We start from the raw sequence: 16,828 nt of genomic DNA, 5'->3' as shown, positions 1-16,828 counted from the left end.
ACAATTCGGGATTTGTAACTCATCAATAACTTAAAGTTTTACACGCTAAAGTAAAGTTATAAATTGTTAATATATTTTTTTTATTTAGAACTACTTGAGTCGACCTCAAATCCAAAATGTGGCGTTAATGCAGCTAACTTTGGAAGAATTTCTGCCAAAGTACAAAATAATGATGAATACAGGCGATATTAACGTTTACTTATTTATTACATTTATTTGCAAACATAGTCAGTGAAAAGAGAAACTGTGCGTGGCGCCCTCACAACGTGTTGGTGCACCTTTTCACAATGGCTCGAAAGGCCGAACCGCGATTGGTGCTCAGTGCACTGCACGGAGAAGGAAATGGGCGCTCTGCAAATACATTAAATTAATGCTACTAGCAACAAGTAACCAGATAATGTGAATTCCGATATCATTGCCACGGTAAGTCGCTCTCTCTTTGTGCATCAATTTCGAAAATTATTCGTTACACGCCACAGATCGCTAGTGTGTTTACAAACGTGCTTCGTTAGGCCTATGGTTCACTCCGCCTATAGCGCTAATACAAAAGCTACAGCTAGCACAGTGGAATGGGACGTTCAGTAGCACATACGCAGCATTCGCTGAGTCTAGCAGTAACTAACGTCTGAACAAAATGGCGAGTGTCAGATCTACTAGTTTGTAAAAGCGCGTCAGCCTTGCGTAACCTTGGGACTCCGCGATGCCAATTGCTTCTCATTGCCCCTGTATCTTCTGGTAGTATTTCCTTGGATGTTTTCACTGCTACTTGCCTTTGCTTGCAAATTTGTGTGACAGCCATTTCGTGCATTGCATGTGCCAGATTGCTTGTGCATTCAACACTCGTACTGTGTGTTACCTTTCGTTCGTTTTTAAAGTGATCTCTTTAAGTGGTCGCGAAACACTGCTATCGTTTTACGTGTCCTTTACACTTTGTTATGCCATATTTTCAATGTCTGTACTTTGTGTAAACGTAAGATGATTTGCGAGGCTGTGGCAAATATTATGCTTCTCTTAGACCTACCGGCGCAAATCCTTCATGTTGCATGTGCCGCGACCTGCATGCGGTACTGTTGATGCTGGTAAGCCCGTATCACGCGCGACTTTTGCACGAAAGCGGCTGTACTGCCTGCGCCTTCGTACACTATTTGTAATACGTACTCGTAGACTCCACTGAATACAAAAAGTGTGCAGATCAGAGCCACCATCCCTCATACGCAGCACAGCTGTAACCGCCAAAGGGGTTGATTTGTAACGTTCATCATGTATCGTGCATGGGCACCGCCAGGATTTTTTCCAGGAGGGGTGGGCAGAATGTTTGGGGTGGTGGTTTTCACGGTACGGGATCTGCATCTAATTCTGTGCGGCGACTGCGCCCACAACTACATTGACTCGTCTCAGAAACCCAACGTTTCGGAATCTTCACGTTTTTGCCGTTCGTATACAACGCAAGCAATCCCTGGTCCGGCCGGAGGCTCGAAGCCACATCACTACTAATTTTTAGCTTATGCATATTACATTCGCTGTTGCCACTCCTGTTGTCCGTTTTATCAGCAATATTCTCAACTGTCATCGGCATTGATTTTCGGGAAAACAACGAAAACTACACACAGTGAAACAGCAATGTCCGAATGTCAGAAATTGACAAATAACAAGCGGTAGTTTATTTTCAGCACATGTGACATCTATCGATATGGACGACAGTTCTTTACTGTACAATATGTAAATATGAAAATGAGGAATAGTAACGAGGAACAGAAGATTTTGTTACACACCACACCAAGCTAACCAAGTACAAAGAAAGAAATCATAATTTGTGATTGTGTTACAACGGCATGTTTACTTGCTGAAGACGGGAGGGGCAACTGCTTCCCCCGCCAACGGCACCCCTGGTATCGTGCAGTGCAAGCACACTAACAAAACTGGGAAAGTTTAGGCATCACATGCTCTTTTTTCTTCTGTTGCATACTTTGCATTTCTGTTATACATTTTTTTAGCTGCCTTCATTCTTTGCGCCAATTATCCGAAGTGGTTCAGCATTTTCAGTGCAGTTTTTTGCATTCTCAACAAGAGTCATTGGAATGAATAAGATACATGTTAATGTACCAACTACCCAGTCTCGTTCCTCACTTATGCCTTCGCACTTGCCAAATGTAGTATTTGTAAAGTTTCTCACGAAAACAGTCATTGTTCACCTCAAATCACTGACACACGAAACCTATTAGTCTCAAAGTCAGCACAGAACATGCAAACACGGCATACAAACAGATCAAGTGTCTTGGCACTATTTGGCCTTAGTTTTGGCCTCTTGTGCCATAAAGCACCAAAACACCAGTCTCGTTGCTTTAGGGGTGAATAAGAGACATGTTAAGTTCGGGTAAGTTTCCCACATGCCCCAGAGTTTTAGTGGGAAAGTAAGTTTCTCTAGACACACAGAAGTATTGGATGTTTCAGAAGCATGGCCATTTGCTTGATAAACTATTTGAGTGAAGCATGCAATTGGCAATATTCTAGTACCTTCCCCCATTCCATTGAAGTAGGCTCAATTCCTCTAAACAACAACTTTATTACAAGATGGCGAATGGGGAGTTTCATCCCCCTAACCAACATCTGAACAAAATGTTTCATTCCCCTAAAAGTTGATGTTTTTACTCTATGTACCTGTAGCTTCAGAAATGTCTGCTACCTATCACCCTGTAAATCTACATAGTAGATTTCTTCAGTGCATAGTTGTCTGAAGTTTCTTCACTATGACCTCTTGGCTTGTTAGTGAGTCAGCGACTGATAGAGCCAACTTTTCTGTGAAGATCCTTACTTTTTTGAGAGGGTAAGAAAAAAAAGCATTGTTATATTAATTCCATTCTCAGTTGCTTGCCTTCGTCTTCACGTAGCATTAGTTTCTTGAGGACTTGGAACCAAGCCTACAGATAATGATGATAAGGTACATCTTTTCGTTTGGGGTTTGTAAGTTGTGCAAGTTTTACGTGCTATTTCGTACCCATCCCACAACCTTGGTTATGAATAGGGTTCCGAGTTTTCTGAGTTTTTATTTTGGAAAATTCGGAGGCTATTTATCGGAGTTTCTCGTAGAAATAAAAAGTCTGAAAAATGAACGGTGCTGATTTCGGAGTAGTCATTGCAGAGACAATGCAAGGAAAGAAGTGCAAGAGTGACTGAGACCACACAATATAACGCACTGATGTTTTACTACCCAGAGCTGTTGAAGTACAAACAAGCGTATTTGCACAAATTGTGAATGGTGCCCAGGCTCAAAATGAGTAGCAGCTGTGACGACCACAGAACTTTTCTGTGCCAAACTAGCCCAGTGCCCGGGGTCAAGTAGAGTCACTCGGATCGAGGATGCATACAACAGATGGGACAAGTGTGTGCACTATCCTTCTTTTGGGCAATTCATGTGTCCAGTGACCCTGAAGGATGCTACTACTTCTGACCCTTTTTTTATTTATTTTTATTTTGTTGTGGATCAGTTTAAAGTCAAAAAGTAGGTGTGGATGAAGGGGGACAAAAGAAGAAGGAAACAGGAAAAATCATAAGGCCGCCACGTCGGCCTTGGAAAAATTGGAGTTTGTTGGATAAATCTGATTTTTTGCAAAAAGATTTTGCATCGGAGGGAGTTTATCGGGGTTCGTTGGATAAATCCGAAACATCGGAAGCCTAGTTATGAAGCAAAGTCGCCCTGTACCCTGAGTCTATCCTGCTTGGATGATGTCCCCATCACAAATGTCAGGCAGACCAACTGTATAGAATACTGGACTTGAACTCAGGATATCTTGCCTAGATTAAGGAGCAAGTACCACTCTAATACATTTCAACACTTTCACTACAGTTACTCTGGTTTTATGTCATAGTTGCCAGTACACTTTTGAATACCAAGACAACTACCATGGCAACAGTGCCCATGTCTTGTGCTGCCTCTGTTGAACAGAGATCTTCGTCAGTAGATGACTTGCAGAACTTGTAGTGCCATCTGTTTTGTATCTCTGAACCTTAAACTGAACCTGGAAATACGTTCTTTCACACATGATGTTTTGCGCAAAGCCATATCGTCTGTGGATCGTCCTCTTGCACAACTCCGTTTCTGTTACGTGTGAATTGATATTTGGCGTGACATTATAGTTGTTTTATTTCTTCACTAAACTCCCTATTGTATGTCGTGCATGCTGATTGAACACCTTATAGTTTTGTTTGTTGAAATGAAGTCGATATGTTATTGCGAGAGAAAAAGTTATGTTTCGTAGAGGCAAACGTGAAACCGAAGCTTTGCAGTGCATGCAGACGAAAGCTTGTGCCTTCTCTGCACATGCAGCTAGCAGCAAATTTTTGAAGCCTGTAGTGAATCATATCAATCACACCCATGAAACTACCACACAAAATTGTTGCTTTAAAATAATTTGAATTTATTGTCTGTCACTGGACACTTGGCTTCTGCTTGGCATACATTACAATTGGTCAACATATGTCACACTTGAATCGAGATGTGGCAGTTTGATATATGAATTACGGTTCATACAGTTTCCTTGCGCAAATTGCTTGTAATTGGTAGATTTAACACAAAAGCAAGCCAAAGTGCATGTGGCTCAAGATGGATGGATGTATATATATAGATTAGGAAGAAGAAAAAGTAAAGCAAAGCTCAGTATGCGCAGAGAGGAGAATCGCACAGCTGTGTGTAATCCGCTGCACCCCACATGCATAGTAAGTGCTTTCTAGTGTACTTTTCCACAAACCTGCTGCAGTGCAGAGTTCCAGCAAAACTCCTACAGTGGATGGTACTGAGTGGGCTACTAGGATGATAATGTACTTTCATGCTAAAATTGAAGACAACCAGTGGAGTGACTAATGACTAGCTTGACAATAAAGCTAGAATTGGAATGCTCTAGGAAGACTGATACTGTTTTGCATGCAACAAATCAGCTGATGTAAGCATTGAGGGCACTGATATGATTGACTGTATCTGCTGTTCGCCGTATTTGATGAGGCTGTGTTATCTCCGACACTGTGTCCAGGAACAGCAGTATCTCCTAAATACCCTAAGTAATTGGTGCCAGTCATGTGAGGGGGAAATAGTTTGTCAAGAACACTTGTGTGGCTTGGGGAGGTCCTAGAAACCCTGGAAAGCATATGAATTTTTTTAATATATACTCTTTATAACAGCAAATTGATATTTATGCTGCTATTTTTTAAAGCCCTAAAAGGAGTGAGGAAATGGCTGCCCAGATTGTTTGAAACCTTGTGTAGTTCATGATAAAGCAACACCTGTAAGGAACAGCATCGCATAATACAGTAGTTGGATTGCCCCTCATCACTGTCCACCCTTACAAGGAGTCGCCACAACGCTTCATGTACCAGGCCTGCATTATGTTTTCAAGGGCTCTCAAAAGTTTCTGCAAAATTACTGTAGGCTCTACGTTTGCTTCTAACATCTGTGGTTGAAGAATTACTGCATAAGCTAAGAATGTGGTTGTGCTCACTGTGATATTTCTGTTGGGCACCTCTAGGTAGTGAGGGAATGAGCACCAGCACTGGTGAGCAGCACACCAGCAAAGGAGTGCCACCTCTTAGCCAGGACCAGGTAGTAAATTCATTAAGATGACTCGTTTTCCTTTGCGTTGCATTGTTTTTATACTTGCTGTACATTAAGTGTAGGCTTAAAGAATAACAGTTGCATTCTATTCAGCTGTGTGTGTGCCCTTTTGTCATTTCTAATGCATGCATGTTAGGTAGTGCATTTTACCTAAGTATGCTGCAACAGTCATTTCCATGTCCACATAGTTATGTCACATATGAAAGCCTGTGCATGCTCTCAAATTCTCATATTTTTATCCGAAGCTATAAACTTGGCAAAGAGTTTGGCCTTGTGCTCGGCAAACTTCTGCACGTGCTGGCCCCTCCATATCCCTTGCTGGAAGGAATTTCTCCCTTTCAGACAGTCACCCTTAAGGCCTTAAAGAAAAAGGACTGAAAAGAAGGCCTTCCCGCATGCAGCATTGCCGGATAGCACCTGTGACTGCTTTTTTAGTGACTATTTCGGAGCATGTGTGTATGAATGTTATATGTGACTGTAGCATGTGTGTATACAAAGGGATGGAAATATGAACCCTTAAAGCTCACTGAGGAACATTATTACACACAGAAAAAAAATAAAAAAAATAATAGTACCCTTTTCTCAGCACTCTAATATGTTAACTGAGTGCTTATTTTCTGCTCGCATTTTCGCACATGCTATTGAGGTTTGCTCTGAAGGCTGTATATGGGTTTCAAACACTCTGTTCCTTTTGTATCTGTTTCCCCTCAAAGTGCTTATCACTGCTGTCTGGCATTACTTCCGCATCCATTTTTGTTTACAGTCTCAATGGTGCCCATCTCACAGGGGTATGAAACTGTGTAGCATCGAAGCTGCAGCACTCATGTATGCTCGCATAGCATTCTTGAAAGCAGTGGACATTATAATGCATTTGAGACTTGAAAAGATTGGCTATTATCTTGGCGCACTCTAGATACCTTCTACATGAGTATGAAGTCATCAGTGCTGTTTAACGACACTAGCGCACGTACACTGGTGCACTAAAAACTCAAGTGGTCCGTGATCCAAGGTGACTGCCAATATCTAAGAATACAACGTATTCCAAGGGAAATAATGCATCAAAAGTGCAGCAAAAGTTCACGTGGGTATTGGAAGGTCACATGTTCCATGAAGTATTCTTTCAACTATGTTTTCTTGCACAATGTAAGCATATGCACAAGCTGCATTCATTACAAAGAACCACGTTAAAAATTGTTTTCCTTCTTTTGTTTTCTTTTTTTCACCACTCATGTTTTTTTGTTGTTGTTGTTGTTTTTTCTCTCTCTTTTACATATACTGGATAACTCACTCGTACCTCAATTGTGTATTTCACTGTCTTTGTGATTATCTCCATGCTATACGTTCCTACATGACATCCGTTTACAGCTGGTACATCTGCAGGGTGAGACAAGCACTACGCTCCGCCGAGGCGCTACGGAGGAAGGCAGTGGAAACCCTTTTCTGCTCATGTCTCAAGATCAGATGCTTAAGTTGGATGCAGTGCTCTCTCCGGAGCAGGTGCGTGCCCTGTTGCAAGAAACTACCCCTGTTGTCCCAGTTAGTGCAACAGACAAGCTGGACTTTGATGTACTAGGTAGGTAACATTCTAATCAATTGCCTGTTGTGCTTGTTGCATCACCACACGTTGGTTGTAGCAAGGAAGTGCAGATTCCAACCTGCTCTTATCTCATATGTGCCATACAAAGGGGGACTGAAATGCTGTGGCATACTTACTCTTTGTTTACTTTACTTTAATTTGGGGTACTTTGTTTGTGCAAAATATGCATCTATCACCCAGCAGCCCCTAAACGCTAGCCCCAACAACCTGTTCAAGGTCATACCCAGCATGCTTAGCATCTGCTACAAACGTATCTATCATGGGCAATGTTGCAGTGCTAGAAGTTGAACAGTGCATCTTTTGACTGTATCGTTTAATGCATGACATCATTAGTTTAACAATTGTACCGCTAATTAAAAAGAACGCTGTTATTGAGTTTGCATTGAAGGTTGACAATTTGTTTGCAAACATGGTAATCAAGTGCTGAAGATCAAAATGCACTGTCTTTAGGTAATGTGGGCCATAGTGATGATGGTAGCCATGCATTGGCCACCATTGATGACACTTTCCGGGACCTGGAGACGCTGGTAAGAAATCTTTATCTTCTCGCGAATAGTACTGTAGGAGTGTTTTTTAACGTAAGCTCAAGTAGTTAATTATTCTTGAGAGGAATACTCAGATCTGAATTTTTTGTTAAAGTTTCAATGCACTGCAAATTATGATTTCGATGAACTCTTTCCTATTCTCTGTTGGATATTCTTTCAAACAGCTATTTGTGGCTTCTAGGTGCTGGAGCAAGGTGCTCCCCCAGGGTTATTTGCAGGCACAACAGAAGCCGAAGTGGAGGCTCTCCTCAAGGCCACCTTAGACTCAGATGAGCTGAGCGCCATCGACTTGGTGCTGCTTGACCACACCTATTGCCTGCCGCACCCCGTTGCACCTAGCGATGAACAGCATGAAGAACTCTCACATGAAGAGTAAGTGTCAATGCCTTTTCAGAGGAGCTCTGCTCTACCTTAAGGAATTTCACTGAAATTTTATTCATGAGTACAGGCGAAACAGTTCATACTGACGGGAGTGCAAAACCTCCCGGTCACAATCATGTCAACAAAGTAGAACAGTACAAGCAGTATGACACTGAACACACGTGCTTGTTGGAAGCACAAAGACATTTTATCTAGCTTTTAAACCCATTCTGTGATTTGCGGTTGAATGTAGTGTTCTCTCACTTCATTGCTTGTGGAGGCTGCGGCTCTTGAAAGTGCCCCCTTCCTTTGCTTTCAATGAAAAAAAAAAAGAGAAAGGAAGCAACCTTGTTTCTCAATTTTCACACGTTTTACCGGTCACAAGAGGAATTCTAATTGCTACACACGAGCAATCACTTTTATGGCGATCATTACACGGAAGTCTCGCTTACATGTGCTTCAGTTGGTGAGCTGACAGGAACCAGCGATTTGATCATGATATCAGAGTAATTGAAGATCATAATAAACAGCTCGACTGTACTATGGTTACATACCTGTGAATGTTTCATTCAGAACAACGAAGCAGTTTTCAAGAAATGTACCATAATAGCATGTGCCACATGGAAATCCTTGGAAATGGCCTTATGCAGCATGCCCCGAGTTCGCATAAATGTGTTTCTTAGTGTGAGGTCATGATACTGGTTCCAACTCCACACCCTACAAGGTCTTAGGGTTAGTCTGAATGCATAGCCAAACTTTTTATAAACAAGTTCTTTCTTTCCTTTTCTTTTTTTGCACGGGGCAGCTTTATACTCAGGTACTCTGCTATGCCTGAATTGTCTGACTGCTAATTTGAGTGTAGGAATTATGTACAAATATGCGTGTACGAAAACCCTTTTTAAAACGGCAGTAATATGAAAGTTGGCGTTACCTCTGGGAGGTTTAAAATTAATTCTGCCTCATACCTGGCTTGCCAACTACTGTACCTCCTCTACCTCCTATTTTTTAAAGAAAAAAAGGCAAAACAAAAGCAAGCTTTCAGGTTGCTATAGTCTGAGACAGGTTACTCCTGCAGGTCAAGTCTGCCTACAAATCTTAAGATGTCCATGAATCATGATTGGCTTAGGTGGGCCAGTGGCGGTCCCAAGGGGGGGTGGCATTGGGAGCGGTCTCCCCCCCCCCCCCCCCAAAAGCATAGCCTGGTCCAGTTGATGCTGGGCACTATACCTAAAATGGATTACCAGTGACAGGATTTCGTGCGAGAAAAGGTTGAGCCCGTGACCAGAACCCCTTCCCCCTCAACCCAAATGGATAGCGACTGGCTAAAGGCTCGCAGACGGTAATCTGCGGTAAGATTGGTAACCAAATTATCATAAAACACGCTGGAAATCCAGTGTTTTGTGAGTTTATTTTGGGGAAAAGAATGAACGCAAGTTTTTTGCGTGAGTTTAGTGCGGGTACCGCACGATGCCCGTGACCCACATAAAGTCACATTTTCTACCTGCAAATCCAATATCAGTGCAGGGATCCGCAGGTACACCTGCAACCACATAGACCTCTATGTATCGCTATGTAAATGCTGTCTTAGCTCCCATTTTAGCCACAAAGACGCGCTTGTGCCCGTTTGCGTACTCTTGTGAACACTGTGTTCTCCGTGTAAAATATCAGCTTGCAAATAAAACCTTTTCCTTTTATCAGCTCTGATAACATGGTGGACGAAGAGGAAGCTATGGGCTGTGGGACGGCATCCGAGATGGGCTCGCCGGGTTCCCCGGCTCTGCCCCTGCGTCGATCGCAGCGACAGATTGAGAAGATAGACCGGGAACGATTGGAACGGATCAAGGCAGAGAATGCAGAGCTTAAACGCAGGGAGCAAGAAGAAATGGAGCGCTCCAGGGCGATTGCTGCCGGACTACTTCCTCCAGGAGGCGAGGATTTGGCACCAGCCACGATCGCTGCTGTTACTCAGTCCCCCATCGCTCCTCCTCCTCCTACTTCTCCTGGTATGCTACATTTGTGTGGGTCTCTTAAAACTTTTTCTTGTCTTAAGTTGGTTTACTGCAGTACCTTGCTGCACGCTTATTTGTCATCGCTCGAGGCATTGAATTAGATAGGGGAGGTCAAATGCAGGATGCAAATGCTCACATGCCCCTGTGACATATACAGTAGAACCTCTTTATAGTAACTCCTCTTGTAGTAAAACTCTGCTTATAGTAAACGAGAACTGTGGTCCCGATAGAATCCCATACATTCAATGGCTCACGTGATATAATAAAACTCCTGATCTAGTAAAATTTCATCATGGTCCCAGAGAGTTTACTACAAAGGGGTTCTACTGTATTCTAGAGCTGTGCGAATATTCGAAATTTCGAATGTGAAACAAATATTAGACGCTATTTGAATGCTACTTGCAGCTTAGTTTCATTATTTGAAATTTTCGAATACAGTCGCCGACCGATTTTTGGAACCCCGATTTTTTTGGACATGCTCGATTATTCGGACTCGTTCGCGGAACGGCCGCGGGTCCCATAGAGGTGATGTATAAGAACGTCCAAAATTTCGGACGCCGTGCAGCTCCGTCGCTCGATATTTCGGACTCTGTTTGCCCAACCCGCGAATTCTCTCATGGGGTGACGGAAAACATTGCTATCATCTGAAATTCGTATCAGAAGAAATCAACCAACTAAAATATTGAGGCAAAAAAATAGGCAGTGATGATTGTTGATTTTCCATTCCTCTGAGTAGAAGAGGTCTGTTGTAGCGCTTTTGCGTCTTCGTTTTTGGCCAATGGCCCAGCACGTGCTGCCCGCCCGCGAGTCGCGCGACAGCGCTGTAAAGCGAGCTTCACCTAGAGCACGCATGCGCTAGGTGAAGCCGACTTGCGGACTTGATGACGAAGGTGCCTCTGTCAGTGTACTTACAGTGACGAAGTGTCGCTTCGGGAAATAGAAGCTGATGTTACCGGGCAGAGCTGGAAGCGCGTTAGGAAAGCATTGACAAATTTTTCCAGCCTACTAGGGCTTAGTAAAGTTTATTTTGAAGCTGAATTCGTTTTTTCAGACTGCTCGATTATTCGGACTCTTGCGCGATCCCCGCCGAGTCCGAAAAATGGGACGGCAGCTGTAGTACTGAAGCGAGGTATCTTTAGCGCCATCCTGCAAGTGGGCTTCGCCTCATTACATCCAAAAATTAGGTGAAGCCCACTTCACATTACTCCCATTGTTCTTTTGGTGTGCGGTTCCATTTTCAGCTTCGGTCGCTTTACCTCATTACTTTAGAGCGTTAGATGAAGCCTTTTTTATTTTACAATGTTTTGTTACTAAAGTCTACAAATTTTGTGAGCACATGGTCATCGCTATGCTCTGGGCATTGCAGGTTCCGATAAATGTGCTCCCAACTTTGAAAGTAATGTTCAGTAACAGATGGAAATATGTGCAGTTCCTAAAAAAGTACAGAAAATTCACAATGTAAACATAGAAATGAGATGCACACAAAGCAGGCTGCATAGAAGATGTTGACTTCACTCTCAATGCAGTTCATCCTACTAATGCAGTCTACCATACACAACACAGAGGGACCCTCCTCTCACGATATGTTATGCTAGGTCAGGGGTCGGGAGCCTCTACAGTTCCAAGGGCCATTTTTCACCCCACCCATTCACCCCTCGTCGACTTTTTTTCAGGGGCCGCAGATGAGATTCAAACCCATTCTAAAATAAGTCTAAATTAGCCTGCCGAAATTTTTAATCGCTGTTGAATGACAAGCTGACTATTCCACAAGTGCAAGTAATACTGTAAGCTTGCTTGTTGAGCTCACAAAGTTATGGTTTATAGAATACGACGAACACCTTTTGTTAATTTTAAGTGCGGGAAAGGCAACACAGAGAGCGCACTTTTGCTTTAGGAATTCGCCCAGCTAAACACCGGGATTTTCATCGTGTGTTTGGTCTGCACCAGGCCGCAACTGTAGCGCAGCTGGGCCGTGGGTTCCCGACCCCAGTGCTAGGTGAAAGGCTCACATGTTTTGAGCCAAACATCATCTAATGAGCACAACACTAGAAAATATTTCACCATGAGGTATTCATTGGGCCTCTTCTGGTTATTCGAATTTGATTTGCCATCTGTGCATGCAATGGTGTGGTGAACAGCGGTGTTCAGCTCAACATCAACGAAATTTCATCAAACTGTAGGCCTCACACAAATGTTCAGAGTTCGCTGGCAGTCAGCAAAACCTGCGACTGTGCTGACAATGCATAAAGCATACCGTGGCTTCGCGTTTGCTGGTTTGGCTGGAGCAGACTTTAAAATGGCAGCCGCTGTGTACTACTCTTGGTCACCGAATGTGTAGCGGCACATTCGCAGATGAGCATACCTCGGAAGCTCCGCGCGTGACTTTGCAGCTGTTCGTTTTCTTGTTCTGCGCTCTTGCCTCAACGTACAAATTCCAGTCTGCAGCATGTGACATTTGCAATAAGCTGCTATGATATTCGAAAACTTATAATATCAAATCTTCGAATATGAATTGAATTTCGCAAGTATTTGATTCGTATTCGAAATTTGGAATATTCACACACCTCTAGTTTTTACTTTTCACTATACAGTCAACCCTCGATTTATGAACACCCTCGGTTCCCCGAAAAATCGTTCATAAATCGAGGGATTCATAAATCGAAAATTCAAGTGAGTACTATCGAGCAAATGGAACAGTATTTCCGCGTTGGTATTGTGTTTAAAATGCAATATATTGTGTAATTTTGCTTTCGACCATGTCTTCTGCTGTGTCAATTTCACAAAGCACAGGTGTTAGCGCATTCACAATCTGTTTATTATGCAATACTAAATAGTTTATTTTGCTTTGGACCATGCCTTCCGCTGTGTCAATCTTGGAAAGAGGAGATGTCGGCACATTCGCACTCAACTTGTCTCAGATTTCCTCTGGGGTTTTTAACCTATGTTTATTAATCTCCGGGTGACAGCGGACACCTTATTCATGAATTGAGGTCAGGAACACTTCTGCAAAAACCCGTTTGTTGTTCGGATTTCGAGGGGTTAAGAACCGAGGGTGCAATACCTGGAAAACGTTTTGTCTATTCAGGCGTCATTCATAAGATCACGAATAATCCCATTTTTTGTTGGCCTCGGAACGATCAGTTCATAAATTGACGGCAAAAACGCTGGGCAACTCCTAGTTGGTTCCCAGAAATTCCATTCATTATTCGAATATCGAGGTTCATAAAACGAGGGAAAAATGCATGTAAAAAGTTTGGTTCCTCGTGCTGGTGTTCATAAAACGAGGGAATTCATAAATCGAAGGTTCATAAATCGAGGGTTGGCTGTATACAGACTTCTCCAGGAGCATATGTCCTCCACAGTTGTCCAACAATAGCTGCAGTTAAAGGTGCAGCAATGTAAGGGATGGCATGCTAAGACACCATTTTGGACTCACTGCATGCTCTCAACCATGGCACGCAGCAGAGGTGCTCGGTTTTGTCTGCGTGGATTTCAAAGTATTATATATATCTATCCGCAAATGATAATGTCATGAAGATATCTGCGTGGATCCGCATATGTAATTGCACCCGTGCACATCTCTAGTTATTTCGTTCCTAAAAAGAAAAACTTTTGGCTTTTGGTAGTTTCTTCGCAGGTTCTGTCTTCAGCAACATTGTTTGTGTATTGGGGTGGCACTTCAAAGAAACCCCTATTGAAATTGAGGTGTGACGCAGTGAAGTATGAGAAACACGTGCTTTGTATGTAGGATGTGCCATGATCATTTTAAGATAGGTTTGCTATCTTATCATGTTTAAAGTTTGCCCCACATAATTAGGACCTGCCTTTTGTGGGTTATATTTTTCAGCAGCACTGGGGTTTTGGTGTAATCGGGTTGAACTGAACCTGATTCAACCAATATTGAGTTGAATCAGGTTCAGTTCAACCCGATTACACCCAAACTGTTGAAGTAAGATATTACCCCCAATCGGATTAAATCAGGTGTAAATCTTTAGGTTTACTCAGCATAGTACGCATGACACACCAGTCGAGACAGGGTATCAATATTTAGTCCATGCTTCTGAGAGGCAGCAGAGTCCCTGTTTTGACATTATTTTGCAAATTCTTGATGCTAGAATTTATGGCTTGATTGGTCACAAGCCCAAAACTGCTGTTTCACCGTTTTCTAAGAGCGACATTGTGAGTGCTTGTGCTGCAATTTATAGAGATGGGATGAAACTGGTTTTACCCTGAAACACATAGCTCTACCGGCACGCTACCACTTGTGTTGTCAATTTTCCAACACAAACGATTCTGTTAAACACTTCTTCAGCACTGTTAGTACACACGGGTAGTGATAAGCAAACATGCTGCTGCCACGAAAAAAAAGGCTTCCAGTATAAGCTATTTTATGTGCATCAACAGGCAGACCTTTCACGTTTGGCATAATGACAAAAGTCACTGTTTAAAATAACAAATGTAATTTCTACTTTTACAAGTATGGTTTCATACTGCAGTTTTCTGTGCCACTTTGGGATAAAGGCTCCAGGGGAAAATCATTTTTTCTCACTGAATAAAAAAAAGACTATTCTGCATGACTGTATGGCTCCTAGAGGTCGAAACAATTTGTTGGTGACTGTGTTACGTGTGCACATTTCATTGTGACATCTGTCTGCATTAGATTCGTAGAACCGTACTTTCTCTCACTTAATTGTGCGTCTGTATCATACTATGGACTATCAGTAATTCTAGACATTTTTCAGCAGCAGCTCACCCTGTACCTGCAGCAGTCCAAGAAAAGGCAGCCAAAGTATTGCCACATGTGGCATCTCCAACCAAAAGAACGAAAAGCCGGAGCAGCGATTCTGTCTCCTCTGAGGGCGCTGCAGAAGATCAGTGCAGCCCTACTTTAGCGGAAGAACCCCCTCCACAGAAGAAGCGGATGAAACAGGAGGCTGCGGACGAGAAAGGCGCAAAGCGTCCTGTCGAGACATCGCCCCCGAAGGTCAAGAAGGAAGGCCAAAGACCCAAGAAGGAAGGAGGGGTAGAAACAGCAACACCCAGTCCAGCAAAGCGGAAGACTATGGACGGGACTTCAAAAGATGCCGACGGGTTGCCGAGGCCCAAGAAGAAGAAGACTACAATTGTCCTGGAACAGCCCGAGGACAACTCCCCATTTGGAAAGGTAGTCAAAGTAGTGAGGCCCTCCCCGGAACAGCAGAAAAAGCGATTGCGGCGAGAGAGCTGCAGCATTTCAGACGAACCCGCACTGTTCAGCCAACCGGACGTGTTGATGAAGGAGGGTGAGGCTCCGCCCGTTGCTGCTGCTGTGCCTCCTACGGTTACTGCGTCTGCTCCAGCTGTGGCCGCAAAAGGAGAGGACATGCCCGGGCATGACGAGCATTCGTACGATTCTGTCGAAGCGCATGTTGCCAGGTTGGCTGGAGTTGATTCATCTGACATTTCTAAGTTGGGAACAAGTCAACATCCCGCTCCAGCCATGACGAATACCTCTCCGGCTGTTACGAAGGCAGTACTGTCAACTAAATTGGCCCCAGCTAACACCTCAGAGGGCGCACCCAACATACCAAAGAAACAACCCGTAACAATGCCAGTCAGGCATGAGTCGAAACTAGAGCGGAAAAAGTCTGTGGACGGCGCGAAACCTACGACTGGACTCAAGCCAGAACCGGGGAAGGCACCTGCAGCAAAGATGGACGTGGTTAAGACGGTTGGGATTAAGTCCGAGGGAGTTAAACAGAATGTAATCAAGATGGACAGGGCTAAGCAGATTGTCAAAAAACCGAACGCGATGAGGCCACCGGGTGTCAAGACCGACACATTGAAGCCCGAGGGAGCTAGTATGGAAAAGGCTAAACTAGGGGAAAAGAGTGTAGCGAAGCAACTACCAAAAGGGATGTTGCAGAAAATCTCCAAAATGATTCCTAAGGTGGGCAAAACTGGTTCACAAGTAGAGCGAATCGAACAGGCCTTGCTGAAGAAGCCCACGGAGGTTGAGAAACCAAAGAAGCCAAAACTCGACCCAGTACAGTTACCGATACTGTCAGAGCGGCCGCTAAGGCAGAGCAAAGAAAAGTTCAAGAGGGCAATGATGCGCAAGAAAGGTGAGATCATGCAGTTCGTGGACTGTTGTGCCTTTTCATTTAGCGCTCGTAGGGTTGTTGTTTTCCACGAGGTGGGTGACACTAGCAGGACAATGCTTTACAAAAAGAAACTTAGTTATTGTGTCTGCTTCTGCAATAAAGGTATGACGTTGGAGCAGATCTCTTCGCTGTCTCTAAATGCCAACAGCTCAGTGGTCTACGCGTGTGGTGCAAGTTATGTCGTGACCATCCATTTCTCCTTTTGCTACCGTGATTAAGGCTTCTCAGTCTTATGGTTCCCTAGCTTGCAGTACCATCTGCCTTTTTTGGGGTTTCAATAAAAGCACCGGTCTTACGCTCTCCATGAGGGACACAGCGCAGCTTTTCAGTTAGCCCTTAGCAATGTTACATTGGCTATACATGAGCATTCAGGTGACTCAGACATCCAGTCTGCAAGTGAGTACTCTTCCAGTTCTTCTGTCTTATGCTTTATGGTAAGTAGGTTAACGGGTACCGTAGAAGCTACAAGTATCATGTTTGGTAAGACATGGTACAATACCTATGACCTAGCTTCTGCTTTTAGTAACGATGCCAACAAGGTTCTCGCTTGCCTCACTCTGCAGTTGCAACTA

The 16,828-nt window shown here is 43.5% G+C and overlaps 1 protein-coding gene across 5 annotated transcripts in view; it reads left to right on the top strand.

Annotated features, from left to right (window-relative positions):
• The first annotated feature begins 280 nt into the window (after positions 1 to 280).
• LOC135394261 (uncharacterized) overlaps positions 281 to 16,828 on the top strand; it is a 55,430-nt gene continuing 38,882 nt past the window's right edge. The window contains exons 1-8 of one of the 5 annotated variants that reach the window (XM_064624929.1): positions 281 to 423; positions 4,623 to 4,713; positions 5,517 to 5,590; positions 6,983 to 7,175; positions 7,650 to 7,726; positions 7,926 to 8,116; positions 9,803 to 10,107; positions 14,856 to 16,217. In XM_064624929.1, coding sequence (XP_064480999.1) covers positions 4,707 to 4,713; positions 5,517 to 5,590; positions 6,983 to 7,175; positions 7,650 to 7,726; positions 7,926 to 8,116; positions 9,803 to 10,107; positions 14,856 to 16,217 — 2,209 coding nt within the window. In that variant the 5' untranslated portion in view covers positions 281 to 423; positions 4,623 to 4,706. Of the gene's footprint in view, positions 424 to 4,622; positions 4,714 to 5,516; positions 5,591 to 6,967; positions 7,176 to 7,649; positions 7,727 to 7,925; positions 8,117 to 9,802; positions 10,108 to 14,855; positions 16,218 to 16,828 lie in introns of all 5 variants that reach the window. The other 4 variants (XM_064624928.1, XM_064624926.1, XM_064624931.1 and 1 more) reach the window with 4 other exon arrangements.

This window comes from Ornithodoros turicata, chromosome 5 (genome assembly GCF_037126465.1).
Source record: "Ornithodoros turicata isolate Travis chromosome 5, ASM3712646v1, whole genome shotgun sequence".
Classification (NCBI taxonomy): domain Eukaryota; kingdom Metazoa; phylum Arthropoda; class Arachnida; order Ixodida; family Argasidae; genus Ornithodoros; species Ornithodoros turicata.
Note: the sequence above shows the minus strand (reverse complement) of the source record. Positions and strands in the feature narration are given on the sequence as shown.